Source organism: Caretta caretta, chromosome 2 (genome assembly GCF_965140235.1).
Source record: "Caretta caretta isolate rCarCar2 chromosome 2, rCarCar1.hap1, whole genome shotgun sequence".
NCBI classification, from domain to species: domain Eukaryota; kingdom Metazoa; phylum Chordata; order Testudines; family Cheloniidae; genus Caretta; species Caretta caretta.
In genome coordinates, this window is record NC_134207.1 from 209,162,942 (window position 1) to 209,189,496 (window position 26,555).

The window sequence follows — 26,555 nt, forward strand, 5'->3', positions numbered from 1 at the left end:
GCTGTGGAAGCAGAAGATAGGGGCTACAGGTTCCTGGGAGCCTCTTGAAGGGCCAGCAAAAATTTGCTTTAACTGCTGCCACCAATTTGCTTGTGACTGAACCTGGCAGTTACAGGACTGGGAGCTATTCTTTTACCTGGTCCTCTGCTCAAAACTTGAGTAAGTGGGTTTTTGTGTAGGAATCTCTGCAAAGGGAGAGTCAGAATCCTCATGACACCACGAGGGGTAAATTATGAAAAAATATTCTAATATGCTCTTTAAAAATCAGTTTAACCTAATGTGGTGGCACAAAATGCTAAGATCCCTTAATCATAATAATCTAACAATGTTACTACAGGGCAGAGTTAAGGTTATTATTTTTTGTATGATCACAGTACCTAGGAGCCCTAGTCCTGGGCCAGTACCCCACTGTGCTAGGCCCTGTACACACACGGAACAAAGACATTCCCTGCCCCAAAGAGTTTAACAATCTAAATGAAAGAAAAGATGATAGAGGTATACAGACAAGCCTATAGGAAAGTACAAGGACACAAGGGACATTATTGGTCAGCGCAAGAAGCTGCGGGCTCAGTACACTAGCAGCTTAACCATTGTCAAGCTTTTGTACATAACACCACAGAGGAGAGTCCAAAGGAGGAATCTTAAGGAAGATAATGAGTTAGCTTTTCAGATATTTAGGGGGAAAAACTCATAAGCGAAAGGGGCAACATAGGAGAAGATGCTTGTTTGAAAATTTAACAAGTGAGCCAGGGAGGCTGGAGTTGATCTTTCGGTGATGAATGAGAGATGATGGATAAGGTGGTTTCAGTGCCATAACTGTGAATTTCTTACTTTAACATTTTGGATCGCTTAAGTATTACCTTAGCTCTGAATTTCCTGATTTTGTAGTGCTTGGTTTTGGTAGGACATCATCATCCAGGTTATGTTTTTTCCCCTTAAGTGATACATACGCTCAACCTTAACTCTGCTTTGACAGTTTTTTGTTTGGGAATATGTAGAGGGCATAGCTCACATCAAGTGCAATTCCTAGACTATTAATGATTTAATAGGCAGAAATGTACAATACCTCTTTCCTGAAGAAACTTTTTCTGAGGGATGAGAGAAGGCCACAGACTTACGAATAAGGGGTTTCCTGCACCTTCTTGTGAATAGCCTGCTACTGGCTATAGTCAGAGATAGGATGCTGGAATAATGGTGTAGTTAAATGTCTGCCAAACACACCACAGCAGTGGAGAAAAGTAAATCCAAATTAAGATAAAAAGTCCAGAGTAAAATAAAAGTTAGGGAAATCCTTTTAGATCTTGTGTAACTTTTGAAGCATAAAACTGTCCAGTTAAAAAAAACCCCAAAACACAAAAACCCTGTATGCAAGAGCAACAGTGTGACCAGTTTTAAAAAAAAAAAAAAAGATTCTTTAGCTGACAGTGCAGAACTAAGTTTCCAGGTGAAAGGATGTCAAATCTGTACGTAATATACATCATCCCCCTGAGCACAGCAAATTTGGACCAGGAGAAGAAAGAATTGCAAGTGCTTGGCTAGAGACAGATTTGAGAATATATCAAGGAATGTATAATATGCTTTGATCAAAATGAAATCATCATATATACCTAATCCCTCCAAGTGGTCTTTTTTCGTTTTGGTTTTATCCTATTTCTCTTTAACTCTACTCTTGGTGAAAAAAAGACTGTGGTGTTTCTTCCAAATTCTTCCTCCTTATTTGGCTGGAGGGGTTAAAATGATTTTTTCCACTCCTTCTAGTTAGATCAATATGCATATGTTGATACATTAAGTGGTAACATATTTAAATATGCAAACTGAAAAAAAATGATACCTGAAAATGAGGTTCCTTGAGTATACCAACTAATTCTGCAATACTTTCATCTTTGTTTATTAAAGGACTGATGTCTTCAAGAATTTCATTCACTAGCTCCAGGTTGTTGTCACTGACAGCCTCAAGTTTAGAATCTTCCAGTCGCTCATGAGCCTGTGAGAGATTAAAAACAAGATTATATTAATGATAGCCAATGAGTTGCAACAGTACTTTTAATACATTTAGCCCTGTGATTAATTTTATTTCCTGATTTATCTTTTCATCAAGAGTAAAAAGAGCACTTTATCTAAAGTAAATCTGCTGTTTTGCCTTCACAGCCTCACCGCAGGATTAGCGTGCTTAACCACTTGGCCACAGAACCCTCATTTTAAAGCAGCACTGGACTGACGTGTGTGTGTACACGTGTCCCCCCAAGCTCTATATTACACAACAGTCTAATAGCCCACCATCTCTGAACAATCTTTCAGTTTCTCTTTACCTCTAGAAGTGCTACAAGGGCTGGGCTCTGAAACAGAGAGGAAGAGGGAGGATCAATGTTGCTTTATGAAGGCAATACAGTTAGAGAACAAGAGTTTGCCTTGGTAACTCTTTTGCTTGATCCTGGACATTTCTGTCACTGAGTCCCACTCTAAGAGACTAGTTAGCAGTAGGGTAACCAGATAGCAAGTATGAAAAATTGGGACTCTCTTTCGGGAGTAGGGGGTATAGTTCCTATATAACACAAAGTCCTTAATATCGAGACATCTGGTCACCCTAGTTAGCAGTGACCTCCTTGAAAAGAAGGTCTGAGGACGTCTGCTAGTTATACAATGACTGAAGCATTGTCCTTCTGAAACCAGCATCTGCTCTTGACGCAGTGTCAAGAGAACAGCAATTTGAGAACGTGTGAACCAAGTCCACACAGCAGTCCTACAGATTTCTAACAGGGGAACATTGCTAGCCCTTCAGTAGAGAAGAGATGTGTCATAGCGGCTGCCATTTCCTCACAGAGCAAATCCTAAGGCATTCAGATGTGGGAACATCAACTACTTCATACATGACTGGATGTAGCACCTCATCCACCTAGTCTCTGTGCAGAGATTTTTAGGAGTTTTTCTTCTCCCCTCTAATGACTGGGCTTCATAGTCTGAATTTCCTCTAAATACATTATACTCCATTTAGCCAAAACCTTATTATCCTCATTATCTGAATCCCTTCCTTGTCCCCCAGCTGCAGAGGGCCTGAATCTATGCTAGGGGCCAAGAAAGGGATTTGGATAATGCAGAGATTCTGATAATAGAGCAAAGACCCCTGGCCAGGAGGGCGATGACAACAAACCTTGGCCACAGGGGAGGCCACCATGATGTGGAATGACTCCTGCAGCAGCACAGGTAGCCCTATGCAGCTCTGCTATCATGAGAGTGGGTGAAGTGGTGCTATGACAGTGGAACTGCAGAAAGCTCGGACCACTGCAAAGCTGGTGATACCTGACCCCTGCAGGCGCAAGGTGCAGGCAGAAGGCCGCACTTCTAATGGGGAAAAGCGGAGACCCCCCTCTACCCTCTGGCTAGGACTGTGAGGAGGAGCCACCCCCAGAAGCCAAGGAGGCCACCCCACTGCTGAACAGCTCCTGCCCTCTCCATTTTGTCCAAACTCCCAATTATCTGAATGAAATCTGCGTCCCCCCTGCTATTTGGGTAATCAGGAGTATAGTGTAATAACTAAGAGTTCCTAACCATCTCAACTTTCCTTCCCAACAGCAGATATTGGGCTCTGGGGAAAAAACACAGGCAGAGAAACTGACTTATTGAGATGAGATATAATTTTGGTCAGAAACTTGGGGTGCAGCCTAAGGACATTTCTTCTTTGTGAACTATCATAAGAATTGCTGACTCTCACTAGCAGCCATGTAAATATGAACAGTTGCCAAGAATTGCTTCAGTGATACCAGAGATAGGACAAAGTCCAAGACAATTGGAATCAGATAACCACCATGTCAAAGCATCTGCCTTGAGCAATTTTAAGCCAGTTCTAACTTTGTCACCCCCTATGAGGCTGCTTTTTGATCTCTGACTGACTGGATCACCTCAGACAAGTAAAGTCATCTTGCTTTGAAAATCAACAGCTATGAAGGGACATGAAGTCTGCATAAACTGCTCTGCTGAGACAAGAAATCCGGACTCAAGAGAAAGAGTGAAAGGATGATCTGATGGACTGAGCAATATGTCCTGAGAACCAGGTCTGTCAGTTCCATGTTGGCTTTCTCCTGCCAAATCTTCCACACTACCCTGGCAATAAGAATAAGTGGAGAAAAAGCATTTTTTCATAAAAGGCTCCTTTCCCCCATAAATATAAGAGAAAGGTGTCTATAACCACACTGTGGATTACTGCTCAATCTAATGCAGAACCTGAGACACATCTCTACAACCTAGGATTCAGGAAGGCCAATCACAATAAAGGCTGAGCAGATCAGATGGCTGAAGTCCTGTCAGAGCTCTTCTCCTCTGTGCTGAACAACCTCTAACCTAAAGACCCCAGGAAAATGCTTTTTCCAGTTCCATTCAGAGTGACTGGATCTTAAGACTTATAAAGTCATTTAGCTTATGTTGTCATTCTTTAATGATAACCCAGAGGACAACTTTGAAATCCAGTGATGTGATATCAGACTTTGACACTGAGGCAGGCTTAATAAACTGCACTTCCAGTGCCTTTTTAGCGGAGGATAACAGGCTCATGAGCTTCCAGATCCCCTTGTAAAGGCAAGTTCTAACGAAAATTAGAAAATTCTGTTGGGCCTCTTCATCCCTCTTCTGAAAAGACTTACAGATGTACTGCCTTAGACAAAGTCCTTCCCTAAACTCAGCAGTGCTCATCAGAAGCTGGGAATTTCCCAAGGAAACCAACAAAAAAATTAAGATGCTCAACACTATATAAACTACTAACATTATTTACAGTAATTTTAACAAACAGAAGTCAGCAAAAGGATTGATTCATGATCACTGGTTGGTACAGAGAGAACTGAGACACCCTTACAGGGAGCGAACAATGTATACCCACAATATATGGAGCCCGATGGACAAGTGCACATATCCAATTGCCAAGTACTGCTTTAATATGGGTCCTTTAGTATCTGCCTAGGAAAACCACTTCTCAGTGGGGCTGTGTAGAGGCAGTGTGTCAAAGGCAGATGTTTAAATTTAATCTTGCTATAAAAATGGAAAAATCTGTATGTTTTTTCTGAAACGATTTTTCATGAAGTAAGTAGAATTCAACAAGTAGAACTTACAGGTAAGAATCCATTCTTACCTGTAAATTCTATTAAGCAAGCCCCAATATTTGTAATTAATTAACCTCTGAAGTAGCTTATTTAACACAGAAAGGACAAAGCTTCAGTTATTTTTCTATTTTAAAGAAAAAAAGTCAGGTCATTGACTAAATAATCCTGTTTATTATAAGGCTCACTGAGAATTTTGAGCCAGACATACACATCACTCTTAAAAGAATAAAGAAATGTTATGGTGCTGCTGTTTTTTAAATGTATTTTGCAAATACCATACAGATTATATAACCATCTACCACTGTACCCAATACTGCTTTTACAGTAGCTAAAAGACAATAATACTGATCTTATAATTAGTAACATTTTGCAATGACAATTTGCATTAAAAAAAATCTAACAAAAATTTACTGTACTCATTTCCCCCAGATATAATTGCATCCACACTAGGGGATTGTATAGTTAAAGTGATACAGCTTTCTAGTGGAGATATGCCCATAATCAAAAGTGTAAACATTTCCATTATAGTTTCTCTCTTTTGCATTTGCAACTTGACCATTAAAAAAACTGCCTTAGGGCTCATCTAGATAACAGTGCGCTGCAAGCTGAGGTGTACATCTACAGAGCACTAGAATGCCACACAGTAATTGTCCGTGAGGACTCTGCTCCTGTGCACTAAAAGTTCCCTAGTGTGCTTTGATCTACTCCCATTTCAAAGTAGAGTAGATCAAAGGGCATGCAGTAGCAGGATCCACACTGAGTTACTGTGTGGCACACTAGCACTGTAGATTTGTCTTTAACTGTTCTCCTAGACAAGCTCTTAGACTGTAATTTGCCAGAGAACAGAAGCTCTTGCCAAAGGAGCAAAAAGAAGCTTGTTTCTAAAGCACCCCCTCCCTGGTGATAAAAAAATAAAGTATCAAATTTAACATAAAAGTGGAGATATACAATTCACATTTGAAAGCCAACCACTGTACCTGTGCTCTAAATCTGTATGCAGTAGATACGGAATGTGAGCATCCACTTTTTGAGACCCCTGCAGTACTTTTGCATAGAGTTGCCGCCACTTTAGCCTAGAAGTGGCTCACTCTTGTTAAATTACACATAAACTGTGTTATTTTCTAATCTTTTCTCACTCCATTCTTGTTACTAACAGCAGCATACTGCCATTGTTTCTCTCTACACCTCTCTCTCTAGGCTGCACCATAGTGATCCATGTGGGTGGGTTTCTGTGCCTGCATGGAGCCCCACTGACTTCAGAGTGGCTCTATACAGGCACAATCTCTCATATGTGTGGATCACAATGTACGTTTGGTCAAAGACAAACCGGATGAGATGCGACAGGAGACAGTAGAATAGTACTATATAAATACTAAATACTGAAAATCTTGAAATTTTGAGTATTTTGAAATTGTCTTCATAAATAATTTTACCATATTTTCGGTATCTGAAGTTCCTAAAACACAGGAATTTGCCAAATCAACTCCTACCTTCCATCGGCTCATGATGCCAGCCTCCATTGCCCACTTGTTAAATTTTCATAGATTCCAAGGCCAGAGAACCACTGGGATCATCTAGTCTGGCCTCCTGTATAACACAGGTCATAAAACTTCCTCAAAATAATTCCTAGAGAATATCATTTAGAAAAACATCCAAACTTGATTTGAAACTTGGCAGTGATAGAGAATCCACCACAACCCTTGGCAAGTTGTTTAAATGGCTAATTATTGTCACTTTATGCCTTATTTTCCGTCTGAATTTGTCTAGCTCCAACTTCCAGCCACTGGATCATGTTACATCTTTCTCTGCTAGATTGAAAAGCTTATTATTAAATATTTGTTCCCCACGTAGATATTTATAGACTGCAATCAAGTTACCCCTTATCTTTCTCTTTGTTAAGTTAAACACATTGAGCTCTGAGTCTATCACTATAGGGCATTTTTCTAATCCTTTAATCATTCGTGTGGTCTTCTCTGACTACTCTCCAGTTTATCAACGTCCTTCTTAAACTGTGAGCACCAGAACTACACACACTATCCCAGCAATGGTTGCACCACTGCCAAAAATAACATCTATTCTTACCCGACGTTCTCCTGTTTATGCATCCCAGGATCACATTAGCTCTTTTGACCCCAGTGTCACACAGGGAGCTCATGTTCAGCTGATTACTTCCCACAACCCCCAAATCTTTTACAGGGTCACTGCTTCCCAAGATAGAGTGCCCCATCCTGTAAATATGTCCTATATTCTTTGTTCATAGATGTATACATTTACATTTAGCTCTATCAAAACACACAATGTTTGCTAGCACCCAGTTTACCAAGCCATCCAGATCACCCTGAATCTGACTCGTCCTCTTCATTTACCCCTCCCCCATGTTTGTGTCAACTGCAAACTATCAGTGATTATTTTGTTTTCTTCCAGGTCATTGATAAATATGTTAAATAGCATAGGGACAAGAATCAATTCCTGCTGGTCCACACTGAAAATACACCTGCTCAATGATGATTCCCCATTTACGATTACATTTTGAGACCTGTCAGCCAGTTTTTAATCCATTTGTGTGTGCCACATTAAAAAACTAGAATGATATAAAACTAATCAAAATGTTGTGCAGCACCAACAACCTTTCAAACAACCTCCTTTGTGTTTTATCCCTTCATGCTTGGAAGAAAGGCTCCATGACATCTACAAAACTCACTCATTCTCCCTCAATTCCCTCCTTAAAATTCTCCTTTGATGATGTGTGTACAAAAACCTGACAATGGTAAGGCTGCTGGTGTGCTGAGCCTACAGCCTATCACACTGACTAGTAATGTTTCTTGTACTTACCTGTTGGTCTGTCTATATCTATCTAAAAATTTCTTTTTTTTAGATTGCAAGCTCTTTTTGTTCTGTGTGTACAGTGCCCAGCAGAGTAGGATCCTGGTTCGTGACTGGGACTCCTAGGCTCTTTGATAATACTAATGATAAATAAACTTATTTTCATCCTCCATATTCCAATCCCTTTTCTAAATGCTAGAAATGAAACTGAGTTCAATAGATGGAGAAAGGATCAAGTCAAGCAGGTCCAAGATTAAATCTGTTCTCACAATTTCCTTTAAGTCCACCAGTGGTAGATATGCTCTGGATAAAATTAATTTATACTACCAGTCAGACTTCTTGACTTGACAATATTCCAAGTAAAAATATGCAAAGTGTCAAATTTAATTAAAGCTATCAATACATCAAAATACCTTAGCAAGTGATCTTACAATAGGGTTCTCCATAATTCCTTTGAGGAAAATAAGGTCTATTTCTTCAGCTCCTGTTGATATGGGCAGATCAGTAAGATTATCCAAAACTTGCTGCATTGCTGCTGATAAAAAGAAACAGTAATGACAAAAATACTCTGGACAAGCCTTTAAAAACTGAAATACAACTAAAACCCAATATTCATAAGACATCTCAGATGTTTAGAGACTACTGATGTAGTGATTGCTCCAGTGGAATTACTGCAGATATTTTATATAGCACATTGGAGTGAGTGTGGGGCAGCCAACATTCCATTTGCATTTACAAAGAAAGGGGCTTGGACAGAAAATAAGATTTTTTTTTGCGATCCACCTAGAATTTTACCAATGCAATTGCTTTGAAGCCAGGTGCAGCACATTTTTCCAACATTTGCTAGTGTTTAAAGGTGTCAAGAAATACATAAATGAGTATATGCTATACGTTATATCCTTGGAGACACACTTGCACATATTATTAAATGTAATGTGTATTAATGGCTGTTTTCCTTCTATTTCTCTTTTCTTTGGACATTCAAGAAATGTTTTCAGCCCTCATGTGCACATGTCCACACATACTGCAGGTACAAACATATGAATGTGGTACCTGTACACTTGTGTATAGTTGAACAATTCTGACATTTGCATGTACACATGGGCTTGCTAATGTTCAACACAATTTTTTCTAAATAATAATCGTTAAGCTACTATACTACAATGGACCACAGGCTGCAAAAAAAAAAGTCAGAAAACTACACACATACCCTTTCCTCCCACACAGAAATGTATTCCTAATCTGCATTACTTCTTCATGGCTTTTCACAATAGCTTTCATTATGTAACAACAACTGTACAGAATGGATGGTATTTAAAACACCTACACGCTGATATCTATCCTTCCTAGAAAAATCCATTTCATGAAAATATTTACTGGCCACTCTTTATTAAAACATTCTACTTAACACAATTAAATGCTATCCTGAAGTACAGTAGCTTCTGTCAATCAACAGGGTTTGTGGACCATTTTTAATATTTGAAAAAGTCTGCTATAACCATATTTTGTAATAACACCCCCACCCCCATTTACTTTAAGAAAGTGAATTCTCCTTGAAAGGATGAGTAGGAGGGAAATGACAGTTACATTATGCTTTCATAGATTCTGACAGCAATATATTATTTCCAATCTTTAGCTGAGAGACAAACGCTGTCGGTAACCACATTGTGAGCTTCATGCTGCATACCGTATTTAAGTCAGCAAAACAAAAATGACTAAAAACAACCAAATCAAACTCTACATAGCCCATATGTTTTTTAAAAGCCCCTATGAAGAGTTACATGTTAAATCCCTCTTCACCCATTCCAGTTCAAGTTGGCAAAACAACATTGCACTCACATTTCATGACTTCCAAATTCTCTAACACAGTGGTTCCCAAACTTTAACAATCTGTGAACCCCTTTCACTAAAATGTAAAGTCTCGCGAACCCTCTCCTAAAATTATTATTTCCAGAGATTTTCTCCTTTACCTGAGTATAAATTATAAAAGCAGTGATCTTGGAAATATAAAATTTTTGTTTTTATGACATGCTTATTACACACTATTTATTATTCTTAATCATTACAGTATTTTTATTACATTATGAAAATGGCAACACTCTTCCAAGATCTCACTTTCATAGCTTGTATCACTTTGAATAAGCCTGTTATAAGACAAGGCTTCTATGTTTCATCAGTGAGTATCAGATGTGAAACAGCATGAAGGTATTTAAGAAGCCAATTCAGAGTTCCTCTTACACAAGCATTCAGCTCTTGAGCAGTCCAGGCAAACACCACATGTTACAACAAAGCTTAAACTTGTTCTTCATAATAATTTTAAAAACAATACTAGCTGCCTATTTAATTTTAAAAACAGCAAGAAATATCCACCTCCCTTTCCATTTTTTATAAGGAGTCTTGAAGTTTAAATCTCCTCAGTGTGATAGATATGCTTGCTTTGATCTGCTTAGCTCTTGGAAGTCGTACTGCCCAAGGCTCCCAGGGACAGCTCTGTCCACCATGAGGGAATTTTTTCCCCCGAGAACCCCCTGTAAAATTTCATGAACCCCAGTTTGGGAACTACTGCTCTAACTACACAACTGTAACATTCTCTTAATGCTGGTTTTCTGGCATAAAATAAATACATTTGCACAAGTATACAAGTGCTTCTATCTAGCATTTTTATTGGTGTACTATGTGTCATACAGTGTTGGGATCATAAATGCTAAATTACAATAATATGCTTTCTTTGCTTTACGAATAAACTGTGCAGAGCTCACCAGATTCCACAAAATTACACATCTATGCCAGTGCCATTTCATAGTTAACACTTGTCCTAAGATTAAGAATTTATTCCACAAAATTCTGACAAATTATGTGTTTTACAAACAGAAGCAATCATCATATGTGGACAACAGCACTAGTTACTTATTAGCGATACGATGCATCAGTTTCCTTCTTCTCTCTCTCTTTAAAGTCCGTCATATGGGTGTTCTAACAATTTTTGAAATACTAGGAGCTCTTTAGGCTGACAATCTGTATCCTTTTCCACATTTATTGGGCATACTTTGCCTTTGCAGACTGTAAATTATTTGGGGCCAGGACTGTTCTTAAATGACTGAAGCACCATGTGTACCACAGCACTGTATAAAAAAATAAACTACCACCACCTGTCCCCTCTCCAGGGCAGATTAAGTCCTGAAAGCAACACTGCGACACTCTACACCATGGGGGAACGCCCTGCAACCCCCATATTCATCATTTGTATCTAATTGTAATATTGCATATAAAGCATGCCATGTACGGTATCATGGGAAAGATTATGATCTGCTGAAACCCACTGTTCCATCTAAATATGTATACCATTAATGCATATGAAGTTATGAGAATTGCACTGTATGCTTCTCATTAAAATATGCTGAGAGTTTAGGAAGCACCCAGATACTAGCTCCCCAAAGACAGTAAGAAGGGGGATAACCCGCGCTCAGGTGGGTGCTGAACAAACATCAGCCATTGTCCAGCAAGAGACTTACAATTCAATGACTCACTTGCACAAGGCCACACCAAGGGAATTGCTCAACCTTGCCTGATGACTTAGCAATGCCCAACAGACATGCCTGGACATATGTTCTCCAGTCACATGAACTAAGGATATAAAACACAACACAATGGCCGCATGCTTTGTCCTCTCTCTTCTCCCCCACCTACGCGGAAGGCAATGAGAATGCCGGAGCTGAAGAGACTGGTCCACAAGCTAAGAGGGAAAAAGCCTGTGTATTAAAGACTGTAACCAACCTGCAATATCCAGGGAGGTGAGAAAAACTGCTTAATCTACATCAGGGGTCCGCAACCTTTGGCAAGCAGCCCATCAGGGTAGTCCACTGGCAGGCTGCAAGACATTTTGTTCATGTTGACAGTCCGCAGGCACAGCCCCCCATAGCTCCAAGTGGCCACGGTTCACTGTTCCCGGACAATGAGAACGGAGGGACACAACGAGCTGCTGAAACATGATGGCCTCCACTTCCCGCAGCTCCCATACCCCGAGAACAGCAAACCGCAGCCACTGGGAGCTGTACCTGCAGACGGTCAACATAAACAAAATGTCTCGCGACTCGCCAGTGGATTACTGTGATGGGCTGCATGCTAAAGGTTGCCAACCCCTGACTCAGACATTGCCCAGTCTAACAGGGTTGAGAGTTTAGACTGCATGCTTATATTTTCTTTTCCTTTTTTTTTTTTTGGTAACCACTCTTTTTGCCTATCACTCATAATCACTTAAAATCTAGCTTTTGTAATCAATACACTTGTTTTACTGCTTATCTTTACCAGAGAGTTTGTCTGAAGTGTTTGGCAAATCTGCTCAGGTCACAAAGGCTGGTGCATGTCCACTTTTCATTGATGAAGTTGTGAACCAATTAATAAATTTGCATTGCTCAAGAAAGGGTCTTGAGCAGTGCAAGACAGTATATTCCTAAGGTACAAGGCTGGGAGCTGGTGGGATTTGGCTGGTACCTTTCTCTGTGAGAGTCATGAGTGACTCTGGGGGCATTTATGCAATCTAGCTGGGTGTGGGACTCCACATGCGGTTGTACTGAGTGGTAACAGCACTTGAAGGGATTTGCTTCTTGCCACCAGTAAGGCATTGTGAGAGACAACTCAGAATAATGAGCAGAGGGGGCACAATGCCCCCACAGTCCCAGGTTGCACCCCAAGGATCCTGTGACAAGTAGATACACTAGAAATCTGCTAGGCACCGCATTAAACCTACAGTGGTAAAGTTCCATTCATTCTTTAATAAATTAACTAATATAGTATGTAGCTGAAGTGCTAAATCCGTGACGCACCAAGAAAATGAGAATGCTCTTAGGTAATATGTAAGACAGTTGATCCTGTTTAAATATTGTTTTCTGACTTTCCTTTCACTTCAGACATCTATCCCTCAGAGCTGAATCAATCTCTGTGCCACTAACCTCAAATGTTTTTGCAGCAAGAACTCCTGACATAAGGGGGACTTCCAAAAGAAACTACCCAAGGTGAGATGAATGCAGGGGACTAGGTGCCCAGAAACTGAAAGTCCTGATGTGCTCACAACTTTCTTGCTGCCGTGAAGGAAAAGAGTATTTACCGTATGAAGGCTTATTCATTTTGAAAGATTATTCTGGACACCATATTCAGTTTCTAGTGATCTTTGCTGTGCTAGTAGACCTGAAGTAGCCCTACTTCTAAGCCTCAATTGATTTTTAAATTTGATACAATGCCAGTATTGGCTATGCTAAGCTGGCTTTAGCATGGGAAAATGGAGTTTACTTACCATATAGTTACTGGAGTTCAAGATGCACGGTCCCTATGAGTGCACATGTTCCATGTGCCTAAGACCAGAAGACTTTTCCATAGCAGTGTGTTCCACAGCACCTGCACCCTGTGCTTCCTCACGCTCTAAACTGAGGACATAACTGGCAGTGAGGACCTGCTGCCTCACCAGTTCCTACTCTACTGCGACTCAAGTAAGAATCTGAGCAGAGGGGAAGGAGGGCAAATAATACCCATCGGGACCACACGTCTCAAATAAACTCCGGTTACTACAGAAATAAGTAACCTTCACTTCTTCAAGCGCTGGTCCATATGGTATGCACTATAGGTGACTCCCAAGCAGTACTCATGATGGAGGAGTACGTAAGGAAGAATGCTGCAAATCACAGGATTGTTGAACCAAAGGAGGCAACCACGGATGAAGCTTGGACAAAAGCATAATGCCTGGTAAATGTATGAATGGAGCCTTGAGCTGCTGCTTTACAGATGTCCAAGAGGGGAACTAACTCCCTGCAGGAAAGCCACACATACAGTTTGTGCTCTAGTTGAATATGCCCAGATACCGTGATGGGGAGGCACTTCCATAAGCTCTTAGTAGTGGAGAATATACCCTGAAATCTATTTTGAGAGTCTTTGAGAAGAGACAGCTTCTCCTTTCATTCTCTGAGTAACGAAAATGAATAGCCTTGGAGACTTTCTAAAGGGTTTTGCCCTTTGCTAGTTGGAGGCTAAAGCTCTGCCCACAGCCACAGAGTGAAGCTTCCTGTCATTCCTATTACTGTTAGGTTTTGGGTGGAAGCCTGGCAAGCGAGCAGTATGATTCACGTGAAATTCAGAGGGGACCTTTGGGATGCGATTTCAACACTTTATGCCTGCGGAACACCATGTGGAGAGGATCCACCATGAAAGTCCCAAGCTTACCCACTTTCATAGCCAACATGATCACCATTAGGAAGGCCACTTTCATAGACAAGGCCAAAAGAACAGGAAGCCAAAGGTTCAAATTATGCAGATACATCATGGACTGTTTTCTACCCTAAATCTTTCATTTTGCAATCCATCTCTGTGTGAGACTCTTTTTATAGTGCAAAGACATCTCATCTCAAACATCGGTAGGCACTGCCCCGCCACCCCTTTTCTGCCCATGTTTCTCTACTGCAGAGCATTGCAGTGGCATCATTCTTCTACACAGTTGAGCTTTCAGTCACAGTGACATATGTTTGTCATACACAACACCTGAAATGCTATTACACACTTTGCCAACACTCCCCAGTCTGGACCATATCATGTTTAAGCTTACTATCTTCTGGAACCCAGACACCAAAGTACTTGAACTGGTCAGTCTGATTTCGTCATACCCTATTAATTTCTTAAACGATCTGCCATCCAAAAATCAGGCTGCCAGATGGAGAGAGGCTGGATTTGGATGGATGGCTCTGTCCTCATTCTGAGACAGCAGATTTAGAAACAGTTATAGGCTATGCATGAGTGAGAGGCCATCTGCAGTATGGTGGCAAAACAAAATTATCTCAGCAACCAAGGTGCTATCAGGATTATTTTTGCCTTTTCCTGTTTGACCCTCTTGTAGGCAAAGGCTAATAGGGGAATGGGAGGGAAGGCCTACATTAGCAGCTCCAGTGTCCCAGAAAGGCATCCTGCATAGCAGTTCATGAGCAGCAAGTTGGGTGCTGCTAGTTTGCTTCGGTCATGAAGTCCCAGAATCGGAAACCCCACGACCTGAATATGTTCTGCACCACTGAAGAGTGGAGTTCCCACTCACAATCCTGGTAGATATGCCTGTTTAGACTATCTTCTAGCATTCAATACTCTGGTCAGTGCAATGCCAATATGGATCTGATGCACCAGATCCAAAGCTTGATTTCATCCATGCAGAGTGGGGGGAACCTCACTCCTCTCTGCTTATACATAATACTGCTGTAGTCACACTGTCGGACATAACTTAGACATGTTGGAGCAGATGAAGGGTGACAATCTTTTGCAAGCTTTGTGCATTCTCTGAAGCAGAAGATTGATGTGCAGTTTAGTTCGTGTGGAATGCAGGAGCCCTGAGCCATATGACTGCCTACATGCACTCCTCAGCACAGTAAGGAGGAATCTGTAATGAATGTATCTGTGGGTGATGGGAGAACAAAGGGAACCCCTACACGGTCTCTTTGTCCTGCTCTACACTGGGGGGAGGGGGGGAGACAGAAATCGATCTAAGTTACGCAACTTCAGCTATGTGAATAACGTAGCTGAAGTTGACGTACTTAGATCGACTTACCGTGGTGTCTTCACTGTGGTGAGTCAACTGCTGCTGCTCCCCCATTGACTCTGCCTGTGCCTCTCGTGGTGCTGGAGTACAGGAACTCGACGGGAGAGCACTCGGGGGGTAGATTTATCGTGTCTAGATTAGACACGATAATCGATCCCCATGGGATCGATCGCTGCCCGCTGATCTGGCGGGTAGTGAAGACATACCCTTTGTTTTCCCACTAGGTGAGGGATGAGAGGACACTCAAATGAAACAAAACTTGTTTGTCCAGGGTGCAGCTTCCTGGAGCATAGGCCATCCACAACTAGACTCTTACAAATGATGTCACATAGCTGCATGCAGCCAAATGGCCTAGAAGGACCAGGCAGGACTGGATTGTCATTTGTGGGGATTAGTCAGAGCTGGGTGATTAGGTCCTTCATCACACAGAATCTGTGACAGTAAATATGCCATGACCAAAATGGAGTTCAGATTCACTCTTATAAATTCCATAACTTGTGTTGCAGCTAAAGTGGACACTTTTGGATTTACCTACATCCCAAAGAGTGAAAGAAGTTTAGTAAGGAGAGGACCACCATCCATTCCTCCTGATACGAGTGTCCTGTGATAGCCAATTGTCAAAGTAAGGAAATACCAGGCTGCCTCAGCAATGAAGATATGCTGCTATCCCAGAGAGCACCTTTGTAGACACCGCATTAAGTTGATGTAATTTACGTCATTCAGGGAGGTAGTTTTTTCACACCCTGAGCAACGTAAGTTACACTGATTTCAGCGGTAGACAAACCTAGAGTCTCACTCAGTACCAAGAGCAGGGGAGAGAGAGTCTATTTCTTAGAGGACTTAGGAAGTAATGTATCCCTCTTTGTGAAGGGGGTGTCCACCTTTACCTTCCTAATGCCTCTGCTTAAACAAGTCCTTGAGCTTGATCAAGGATCGCTAGGGAGCATTGTTGCTAGAGGGGCACTACACAGAAGCTCCAGCCAGTGTGCCAGGAAGCAGGAGGGATCAGAATTGGAATGGGGCCTCTTGGAGAGTTCTATGAAGTGTCTACAGAGTTGGAACTCCCCAGCCTCCTCCAGTCCAAAGGGGAAAGGATCGACAGATTTTGCACTTAGAAGAAATGTGTGATTCCCTGAGTCAACATAGGCAGGGTCCTAACCAGAAAGGCTTGTGGGCAGGCGAGGCAGGGCTTAAAGCCTGGAATCTTGGGCATACTAAGTGCTTCAGACATTGGGGCAGCAAGTAGGGAAAACCCCCAAACCCCAAAACTAATACTAACAGCTAACCAAGGGAAAAAAAGTGAATTCAAGCAGGACTGCCAGCAAAAGCTGAGGACACTGAAGGGTTCTGTCTCAGACCACAAGCAATAGAAAGGAATTAGAGAGCAATTGGTCCATGCTGCCCTTTATATCCATGGTTAAGAGTTTGAGGAGGTGCAGAGCACAGGAGCAGACCAATGAATATGGCCATTAAAAAGTCTTCTGGTCTCAGGTGCATGGAGCACATGTGCACCCTCTGTGAATACCAACTGGGAGAAGCGCTTGAAGAACTACTCCTTAGATCTTCCCTCTGGCATTATGCTCATACCTCTCCTAGTTCCACCACATACATCAGGGTATTCTTGCTGGAGTATCTGAAAATATGGGACCATGGTCAAATAGGCAGTCAACTGACTTTATTTGACTAGTTACAGCTGACCACCTTCTCTGTCCTACAATCCACGGAGCTAGTCATATAAATAATAAAATAATAGGACTGGAAAGGACCTCGAGAGGTATACTAGTCCAATCCCCTGCACTCAAGGCAGGACTAAGTATTATCTAGACCATCCCTGACAGGTGTTTGTCTAACCTGTGCTTAAAAATTTCCAATGATGGAGATTCCACAATCTCCATAGGCAATTTATTTCAGTGCTTAACTATCCTGACAGTTAGGAAGTTCTTCCTAATGTTCAACCAAAACCTCCCTTGCTGCAATTTAAGTCCATTGCTTCTTGGCCTATCCTCAGATGTTAACGAGAGCCATTTTTGTCTGCCCTCCTTGTAACAACCTTTTATGTACTTGAGAACTGTTACCTTGTCTCCTCTCAGTCTTCTCTTCGCCACACTAAACAAACCCAATTTTTTCAATCTTCCCTCACAGATTATGTTTTCTAGACCTTTAATCATTTTTGTTGCTCTACTCTAGACTTCCTCCGATTTGTCCACATCTTTCCCGAAATGTGGTGCCCAGAACCGGGCACAATACTCCAGTTGAGGCCTAATCACACAGAGTACAGCAGAAGAATTAATTCTTGTGTCTTGCTTACAACACTCCTGCTCATACGTCCCAGAATGGTAAGTTTTTTTTTGCAACAGGGTTACATTGTTCACTCATATTTAGCTTGTGATCCATTATGACCCCCAGATCCTTTTCTGTAATACTCCTTCCTAGGCAGCCATTTCCCATTTTGTATCTGTGCAACTGATTGTTCTTTCCTAAGTTGAGTACCTTCATTTCTTCTTATTGAATTTCATCCTATTTACTTCACACCATTTCTCCAGTTTGTCCAGATCATTTTGAATTTTAATCCTAACCGCCAAAGCACTTGCAACCCCTCCCAGCTTGGTATCATCCTCAAACTTGTTAAGTGTACTCTCTATAGCCATTATCTAATCATTGATGAAGTTATTGAACAGAACTGGACCCATAACAGATTCCTGCAGGACCCCACTTAATATGCCCCTCCAGCTTGACTGTGAACCACTAATAACTACTCTCTGGGAACGATTTTCCAATGAGTTATGCAGCCACCTACAGTAGCTCTATCTAGTTTGTATTTCCCCAGTTTGTTTATGAGAAGGTTATATGAGAAAATATCAAAACCCTTACTAAAGTCAAGATATACCACATTGACTGTTTCCCTCCTATCCACAGGGCTTGTTATCATGTAAACGAAAGCTATTCGGTTGGTTTGACTCAATTTGTTCTTAGCATGGATTTGTCACTACTTATCACCTTATCTTCTAGGTGTCTGCAAAATGATTGTTTAATTATTTGCTCCATTATCTTTCTGGGTACTGAAGTTAAGATGACTGGTCTGCAATTTCCCTGGTTGTCCCCTTTTTATAGGCTGGCACTATATTTTCCCTTTTCCAGTCATCTGGAATCTTACCCAAGAGGAAAAAGCAAACAAACTTTTTAATGAATCTATTAGTCTTGCAAGAACCAGACAGACATTTCACCCTTTGGAGACACCTAAAATTGTTGAGCAGAGAGGCTACTGGTTAAATTCAAATTTGACTCAATCTCCACCTGCTCGTCACAGGATTAATCCCCAAATCCCCATACTGGTATGTAGAATGAAACAAATATATATTTGCTGGTTGTCTTTAAACAAAGATTTCTAATAGGTTCAAAAAATGTCAAAAAATATTGCACTTCAAGCTCAAAGCAAGCATCTGGTGAATACAGTTGCAAACTTGAATCATGTAACAAGTAATTCTGAATGAACATTTTTTCCAAGTCTTCATTTGACCGTATCACATAACTGGAAGACTTTTCCAAACAGGACTAATAATTAAATAGGAGTGTTACAGGACAGAAGTAATATGTATTTGTGTCGCACACTGCTTAGCACAGTACCCCTAAACTAAGACAGTGCTATTAGCCGTTTATTTTCACGAGCACTAAAATTTAATTTTTTTTTATTTTTATTTTTTTTAAAAGATGGATGTGTTCAGAGACATTGAGGGCAAAAACCCAGTTCTCTTTTGAAGTGATTTCTCCAGCTGTAAGTTATTCCCAAAGCCAGCCTGTCAAAATTCTAGCATGCCTACAAAGAAATGGACAAATCTGTTTCAAAACTGCATAAACAACAATTCTGTTCAATAATAAGATTTGAATCATTGCCATTTTTCTTGCACTTAGCATGTCTATGACTTAGCTAGAAAAGCTTTGATAGAATTAATTTCAGCAGCCATGTCATAAAATATTCCGAGTCTTCCGGAAAGATTATGAACAGTTAGCATTGATAGTGTTACAGTGCTTGTCCTGATAGAGTACAGCAACTGAATTTTTCACTGACTGGAGTGGCAAAAGGCATTCCATATGTGCTGTCAGCACCAAATGATGAGCATAAAGTGGTTTGATTTTGTGCAAAATGCAAAGATCTTGCTTTCCTTCAATCACTCATATTCAAAGACAGCATTCCATGTTCTTCATCCATGTTGCCAGGATGGACAAAAACACTTTGATGGAGAGTATAAGAGCATGGTGTGCCAAAGCGTGAATGGGTCCACACCCTGGACCATACCTGGTGCTGCCTGCGGGGCCACCCCAGCATGTCATGGATTTGCAGGACTGAGTCAGATCTGCAAACTTCACTATACAATGCCTGGTGCAACTACATCAACCGTAGTCACTCTAGCTGGTTCAATGGTCCTCAGTAGACCATGCATGCTTGATGATGACAACTGACCGAAGACGCACTATGTGAGAGTACCTTATTAAAAATGCCACAAATGCCTGTTTGGCCCCCTTGTGCAGATGGATAATGATACAGTCTTTAATTACACAATCACATCCTATTTTTTCCCCCTCATAGGACCCTTAGTTAATTCAGTAGACAGGATGGACCTGCTCTGGGAATGAATCAGGGCTGCACAGCAAAGGAGGTCTGTCAGACCGCTGCTTCATTTATTGCGTAAATTAGAAAACATGTAGTGAATGAGGCAGGGGAATTGCAGGAAGAGAAAGGACAGTCTCATGGTTAGGGCAGCTGAAGGCTGCCCTGAAGAACTGGATTTTATCCCTGACCCTGCCACAGAGTTCCTGCATGATGCTAAGCAAGTCATTCAAACCAAACCTATCATAGGTGGTCACTAATGGTGTGTGCCTTATTTTCTGCATGCCCAACTTGAGATCCCAGGGCCTGCTCTGTGCACACACAGCTGCAACTGAAGTCAGTGGTAACTGTGTTTGAATACATAAAGTGCTATGTACTGCAACATACTCGGGATGGAGGGAGGGGGAGATCAGGCCCTAGGCATCTCAAATTGGGCACCCACAGTTAATTATACCTTTAACATGAACCTCTTTGTGCCTCAGCTCCTCATCTGTTAAAAAACAAAATTTTGAATAGTTGCTCATTAAATGAACACCATCCACTCTGTGCACTGAATGAGACAGGGGTTCTGTGGAGAAAATCATTATGTGATCATGTAATTAAGCACTGTATCATAAGGTACATGTACAAAGGTGCAAAATTAAGGTTGCACAGGAATTCCCAACTCGAGTGCCTGACATTGCAACCTTTATTATTTGTAAACAAGTAGATTGTATGTGTAATTTTATATAAATACACACAAAAAGACATCAGTGAAAAATTCATGGGGGGTAGGATTGCAACACAACCAGCAGCTTTCCCCCTCTTTTCCATGCCCTATCATCTTACTTTCTCTCCCTTCTCTTTTAGGGCTTACATCTTTTGTGGTTACAGCCTCTAAAAAGAGGAATCATTACACATTTGTACAGGTCTGACAAATTCCATCCCATAGTTGTTTGGAAGAACAAAGCCATGGACACAATAGATTAGACACAACAATTTTGAGTAGTACATAATCTAATAAAGAGGATCCCCACAAAGGGGAATAAAAACCAGGATGATAAAGAAATATAAAAAGGTCGGCCTACTGGATGCAAGAAAAAAACTTGATCAAATATGGGGCACAAGCATTTAAAACACAGATAAAGGAAAAGTGTCTCATAATATCCTCAGGATAAGCACCATATTTGGCTGAACTGCCTGGTGCCATTTTTTGGCAATATCTTAGAATCCCTTCATAGTAGCAAATCCTAAAATTCCAGTTTCTGGTACCAAGGAGATGAAGTGAGCTGTAGCTCACGAAAGCTCATGCTCAAATAAATTGGTTAGTCTCTAAGGTGCCACAAGTACTCCTTTTCTTTTTACGAATACAGACTAACACGGCTGTTCCTCTGAAACCTGTCAAGCAGGTTTAAAATTTTAAAAATTTTAGTGTCTGTTTTAGGAAGGGCTATAACCTCAAGACTAAGAACAGGATTTAAAGAGGAAAAAACAGAACCAGCACTACTTGTGACAGCTTCACAAGAGTTACTTAATCTAGAACTTTTTGAATAATTTAAGCATGAACATACAAAAGACTACTATTTTTAGGGTCTAAATGGCACAGTGGTTCTTTCCCCTCACTTAGATTGAAATTATAATTTAGGTGTCAAGTGACTAGTTTAGCTTTTTCTTCAGTTATCTACACTGCAAAAATATTTCCCAACTCAGTCATGCACAGAGATTGTCAGCCTAGTACAATGGAATCCTGGACTGTAGGTAACAGATTATTTTTAATCTACAGAGAGGTAGAAGAGTAGGGGTTTAGCAGATCATGACGGAGATGCAGTATTAGAGCTATGGATAGAAGCTTGCATCATGTCTACTTGTCTACCTACATTATACCTGACTCAAACCAGTGCTATCAAACCCTTATTTTCATAAGTATGAAACTCTCACACATTTAAATGAGGAAAAAAAAATCTACAGCCTTACTTCTTTCAGGCTGTGAAGACTGTTAAAAAAAGCTGAAGCATCAATTGTCTGATGAACGGCTGGTCTGCAGTGCTACATTTTCTGGAAAGAAGTGATATTTAAAAATTATTTTATTTCCTGCAAAAAAGTGGATACCTAAACCACCATTCCCCAAAGACGATGAAATAAAAGCAAATTTAGAATTTTTTGGCTAGAGGCATTCTTTGGCCAACAGAAAAGGAAGATACTGTCAATGGAGAGAGAAATCAAGAGCCAAATATTGAGGAAACTGTTTTAGATTTTTCTTTAAACTCTCAGCTGTAAAGAATAAAGACAATTCACTAAAACTAAACATTTATTTTGACAATAAGCCTAGATAAATTAAACAATTTACTAATTCCTGTTCAGTATACACTGATGCAACCCCCACCTGCTGAAAACGAACTAACTGGAGAGGAAAAAAAGGTAACGAATTCCTCAATATGTTTTGCCTTGCTTTGACAACCAAAAGACGTTCTACTCTATAGTATGAACAAGTCCTGCTTCCAGAACTGAAAGTTCTTCTCTGTGGTAGATAACTAGCAAAGCAGAACTCCATATTTTATTAGTTTCTCTATAATTCAAGCTGCCTAATCAATTTCTGTTTGGCTCTATGTAGGTATTTTTATCATGTCATCTCTGTAGTATGATCATCAACAGTCAGATCACCACAAAAACCAGAGGGTTTAAAATAGGTTCCAAAAAGTTTAAGGTTAGGCAAGTAAGTAGAAGAAGTATTTCTTCCCCACTCTCTTTGCCACTGCAGCGGAGCCATTTTTGGATGCAACACTAGAAGAAAAAACAGTTACTCATCTAATCGTAACTGTTGTTCTTTGAGATGTGTTGTTCGTGTCCATTCCAATCAGGCGTATGCGCATACACGTGCACGTTGGCTGGAAGATTTTTCCCTTAGCAGCATCCATCGGGTCGGCCTGGGCATCCCCTGGAGTTGTTCCCTCATGGCACCTAATATATAGCCCTGCCGACCTGTCACCCCTTCAGTTCCTTCTTGCCAGCTACTCCATCAGAGGGGTAGGAGCATGGGTATTGGAATGGACATGAACACCACATCTCGAAGAACAGTTACAAGAAGGTGAGTAACCATTTTTTTCTTCAAGTGCTTGTTCATGTCGATTCCAATCAGGTGGCTCCCAAGCAAAATTAGGAGGTGGGGTCGGAGCTGTCTACTGACTGGAGTACTGCTCTACCAAAGGCCAAATCATCTCTGGCCTGCCTAGCAATTGCATAGTGTGTGGCAAAAGTGTGTATTGATGACCACGTCGCCACCCTGCATTTTTCCTGGGTGGGGACTTCAGCCAGGAAAGCTATTGATGAAGCTTGCGCCTTTGTAGAGTGTGCTGTTATTGGAGGTGCTGGGATCCCTGCTAGACTGTAGCACTCAGTAATGCAGGCCAAATTCCATGATGAAATGCGCTGTGTCGAAACAGGCTGGCCCTTCATCCTGTCTGCTACTGCGACAAAGAGCTGAACTGACTTCCTGAATGGTTCATCCTCTCAATGAAAAAGGCCAGCACGCTACGGACCTGGAGAGCATGGAGTCTCTGCTCCCTGCTATTTGCATGAGGCTTGGAGTAGAAAACCAGGAGGAAAATGTCCTGGTTGATGTGGAACTGTGATACAACCTTTGGGAGGAAGGCTGGATGGGGCCTCAGCTGAACCTTGTCCTTAAAAAACACGATGTAGGACGGCTTGGACGTTAGAGCCCTGAACTCAGACACCCTCTGAACTGATATCGCCACCTAGAATGCGACCTTGTAGGAAAGGTAGAGCCAGGAGCATGTTGCTAGAGGCTCAAAGGGATGCCCCATGAGCCTAGAGAGGACCAAGATAAGGTCCCAAGCCGGAACCGGTTAGCAGACGTGCGGGTACAAGCTGTTGAGACCTTTCAGGAAGCAACTGACCAGGGGGTTAGCGAAAAACGAGCGGCCCTGTGCCCTAGGCGGAAAGCCGAGACAGCAGCCAGGTGTACTCTTATGGAAGACAAGGAGAGACCTTCCTACTTTAGGTGGAAAAAAAAAATCTAAAATCTGGGGCAGAGTCTAGCGCCAGGGGAAAGTCGCGCTGAGCTGACCAGATTTAAAATCTCTTCCACTTGGCAAGATACGTGGAAGGTTTCCTACAGCCCAGGAGAACCTGTCTGACTTGTTCTGAACAGGAGAGCTTGAACGGATTCAGCCATGGAGCCTCCATGCTGTGAGATGTAGCGACTGCAGGTTCGCGTGCTGGAGCCTCCCGTGATCCTGCGTGAAAAGGTCCGGGAAGAGTGGCAAGGTACTCGGGGCTCCCACTGACATGCCTAGGAGAGACGTCTAAGAATGAGCTGAGCCCAGTCTCTGCAGATCTTGAGCAGGACCTTGCAGATGAGCGGTATGGGTGGGAAAGCGTATAGAAGCAGACCCCCCCCCACCCCGCAATGGAAGAGGAATGCATCCGCTGTGGAGCCCGAACTGTGATTCTGGAAGGAGCAGAACTGCTGACACTTCCTTTTGCATTGTGTGGTGAAGAGGTCGATCAGAGGACAGTCCCACCTCTGGAAGAGTGAGGATGCGACGTCTGGGTGAAGGGACCACTCGTGGCTGTGAAAAGACCTGCTGAGGCGGTCCGCCAGCTCATTCTGGACCCTTGGAAGGTACGATGCCTGTAGATTGACTGAATGAACTATACAAAAGTCCCATAACCTGAGGGCTTCCTGGCACAGCGGAGAGGAGCGTGCACCCCCGTTTGTTGATATAGAACATCGTGGTCGTATTGTCTGTCATGACTGATACACATTGACCTGCTAGATATGGGTGGAATGACTAACACCCTAGGTGTACTGCCCTGAGCTCCTTGGCACTTATATGAATTCTGAGATCTGTCTGTGACCAGAGGCCGAGCCCTGTGATCCCCCAGATGATCTCCCGGCCCCAAATCTGACGCGTCCATCACTAGCGCTAGGGATGGTTGTGGGGCAGCAAAGGGAACTCCTGAGCACACCTGCTGAGCATCCGTCCACCACGGGAGCGAGTCAAGGATAGGGCGAGGGAGGGTCACAATCCTGTCTAAGCTGTCCCTGGCAGGTATGTACACTGACACAAGCCACGACTGCAGCGGTCGAAGCCCGAGTCTGGCGTTCTGAACCAGGTACGTACAGGCCGCCATGTGGCCAAGAAGTTTGAAACAATTTCTCGCTCTAGTGGTGGGGAACTGCCTGTGTCCCTGGATTATGGCGTCGAGGGCCTGGAATCTCGCCTGTGGGAGGAATGCTCTGGCTTGGGTTGAGTCCAGAACTGCCCCTCTGAACTCTATCCTCTGGACTGGGGACAGAGTCGATTTTGCCACATTCAGTAGCAGGCCCAGATTCTCGAAGGTGGCTCTGATGAATGCCACCTGAGCCCTGGATCAGCCAGCTGTCGAGGTATGGAAACACCTGTACCTGATGTCTCTGCAGAAAGGCATCAACGACTGCCATGCGCTTGGTGAAGACTCGAGGTGCTGCTGACAGACTGAAAGGAAGGACAGTAAATTGGTAATGTGAATCACTGACCACAAACCTGAGGAACTTTCTGTTGTTGTGCATGATCGCTATGTGAAAATACGCGCCCTTCAAGTCGAGGGCGGCATACCAGTCTGCTGGATCCAGTGAAGGGATAATGGACGTCAGGGAGACCACGTGGAACCTGAGTTTCCTCATGAACTTGTTGAGGTCACACAGATCCAGGATAGGCCTGAGGCTGCCTCTGGCCTTCGATATTAGGAAATAGGGGGAATAGAAACCCTCTCCCCTGTGCTCCAGTGGAACCTCCTCCACTGCCCCCAGGGCTAGGAGCGATTGCACCTCCTGAATGAGAAGTTGCTCGTGAGAAGGGTCCCTGAAGAGGGATGGGAAAGGGGGGTGGAAGGGCGGGAGGGCACCAAATTGGATGGAGTATTCCCCCTCTACTGGGCGAAGCACCCAGCGGTCCCAAGTTATAAGGGACCATGCCCGGTTGAAAGAGGATAGTTGGGAGAAAAAGGTAAGGCAGGGTAGATCCAGTCTCTGGTCTGGTGCGCCGTCCTCGACCGCACCTTCAAAAGGCCAGTTTAGGGCCAGAGGGTGGTTTGGGCTGGCCTTGATTAGTGGAGGAATGTTGCCTTCTCCTACCACTCCAGTTCCTCCTCCTAGAATTGTCCTGGAGGTTCTGCTGCTGGAACCTTTGAGGAGGTTGTGGGTGGAAATGTCTCTGCTGTGTGGCGGGGGTATGCAAGCCCAAGGATCTGAGAGTGGCTCAGGAGTCTTTTAGGCTGTGGAACCGTTTGTCCGTCTTTTCTGAAAAGAGTCTCACCCACAAACGGGAGGTCCTGAATCGTCTGTTGGACTTCATAGGGCAACCCTGAGACTTGCAACCAGGCCCCCCACCACATAGCCACCCCGTCACCATGACTCTTGTGGCAGCATCTGCAGTGTCTAAAGTTGCCTGCAATGAAGCATGGGAGACTAATTTCCCTTCTTCCACCAATGCGG

The 26,555-nt window shown here is 42.4% G+C and overlaps 1 protein-coding gene across 14 annotated transcripts in view; it reads right to left on the reverse strand.

Annotated features, from left to right (window-relative positions):
* The window catches only part of PALS2 (protein associated with LIN7 2, MAGUK p55 family member), a 130,553-nt gene that overhangs the window by 44,232 nt on the left and 59,766 nt on the right, over positions 1 to 26,555 (reverse strand). For 8 of the 14 annotated variants that reach the window (XM_075125783.1, XM_075125784.1, XM_048838404.2 and 5 more), the window contains 2 exons: positions 8,324 to 8,442; positions 1,832 to 1,984 (listed from right to left, as the gene is read on the reverse strand). In XM_075125783.1, coding sequence (XP_074981884.1) covers positions 1,832 to 1,984; positions 8,324 to 8,440 — 270 coding nt within the window. In that variant the 5' untranslated portion in view covers positions 8,441 to 8,442. Of the gene's footprint in view, positions 1 to 1,831; positions 1,985 to 6,577; positions 6,675 to 8,323; positions 8,446 to 26,555 lie in introns of those variants that run through there. The other 6 variants (XM_048838410.2, XM_048838411.2, XM_048838406.2 and 3 more) reach the window with 3 other exon arrangements.